General features: G+C 60.8%; 1 protein-coding gene across 1 annotated transcript; it reads left to right on the top strand.

Annotated features, from left to right (window-relative positions):
* Nucleotides 1–6: 6 nt before the first annotated feature.
* Nucleotides 7–864, top strand: LOC101990035 (nephrocystin-4-like; the record flags this gene model as incomplete). The annotated part of the gene is made up of 2 exons (XM_005372410.2): nucleotides 7–452; nucleotides 700–864. Coding segments are annotated over exons 1-2 (324 nt in total), but the record flags the coding sequence as incomplete, so codon positions are not given.
* Nucleotides 865–1,292: the final 428 nt, after the last annotated feature.

Here is a 1,292-nt window from a genome sequence, read left to right as displayed (position 1 = left end):
TCTCGGAGGCGGAGTTGGGGGTCTCTTTGCTTCTCTGAGCCCATCACTGCCCAGCCTGCAGAGGCCTAGGAATGGTGGCTGCAGCGCCAGGTGGCTGGTGGCAGCTTTTACGGGCTGAGCTGCCTTTTGTGAAAATGCCTCTTGCTGGATGTGATGTTGAGGATGAGGGGCCAAAATGTACCCCAAAAGCCTTCAAGATTATTAAGAGATGACCCTCAGGAACCGTATCACCGCAAGAGGGCCGTGCCTTGACCTCTTCTTTGTCCCTGAAGACAGATCCTGCAGGTGTCTTCATGTTGCCGCCTCACGGGGTCCAGGACCTTCATGTGGGCGTGAGGCCAAGGAGGGCCGGCAGCCGCTTTGTCCATCTCAACCTGGTGGACATGGACTACCACCAGCTGGTGGCATCATGGCTCGTGTGCCTTTCCTGCCGCCAGCCACTCATTTCCAAGGTCTGTATAAACAGTGGGGCCAGGTGGGGGGCTATACCACCTTAGGGCCTCCGCTGTGTCTTGTGGGTGATGGTATTACCCGGCCCTGGGACTCAGCTACCCAGATCCAGGCTCTGTGAGACTGAGGTGGGGCAGGGCCCTCTGGGATGGTTCTGGATGGCTGGCCTGTGGCCAGGTGGAACAGTTTGCGCTCAGACTACTCAGGCTGGGCCAGCAGCCATGTGTTTCTTATCCACTCCCTCCCTAGGCCTTTGAGATCACCATGGCGGCGGGGGAAGGGAAGGGTGCCAGCAAGCGGATCACCTACACCAACCCCTATCCTTCTCGGAGGACCTACCACCTACACAGTGACCGCCCCGACCTGCTGCAGTTCAAGGAGAGCTCCTTCCAGGTCTGCCCCGAGGGCTGGCGGGTGAGAGGGAGATAGTGCCTTACTCAAGAGTGGGTCTGCTTCCAGCTGCCAGGCTCCAGAGAGTTACACCCTCTGGGGAAGTCCTTCAGGTAGCAGGCAAACATCATGACCCTTGTGCTCTCTGCTAGAAGACCCTGACCTCCCGTGTTACCACAGGCGGGGGCTCTGACCTCCCGTGTCAGCACAGCAGAGGGGGACCCTGACCTCCCGTGTTACCACAGGCAGGGGCCCTGACCTCCGTGTCAGCACCACAGGCAGGGGCCCTGACCTCCCGAGTCAGCACAGCAGAGGGGGACCCTGACCTCCTGTGCCAGCACAGGCAGGGGTCCTGACTTCCCGTGCCAGCACAGCAGAGGCCCTGACCTCCTGTGGCAGCACCACAGGCAGGGGTCCTGACCTCCCGTGCCAGCACAGGCAGGGGCCCTGAC

The sequence above is a fragment of the Microtus ochrogaster genome, unplaced genomic scaffold (assembly GCF_000317375.1).
Source record: "Microtus ochrogaster isolate Prairie Vole_2 unplaced genomic scaffold, MicOch1.0 UNK4617, whole genome shotgun sequence".
NCBI lineage: Eukaryota > Metazoa > Chordata > Mammalia > Rodentia > Cricetidae > Microtus > Microtus ochrogaster.
Note: the sequence above shows the minus strand (reverse complement) of the source record. Positions and strands in the feature narration are given on the sequence as shown.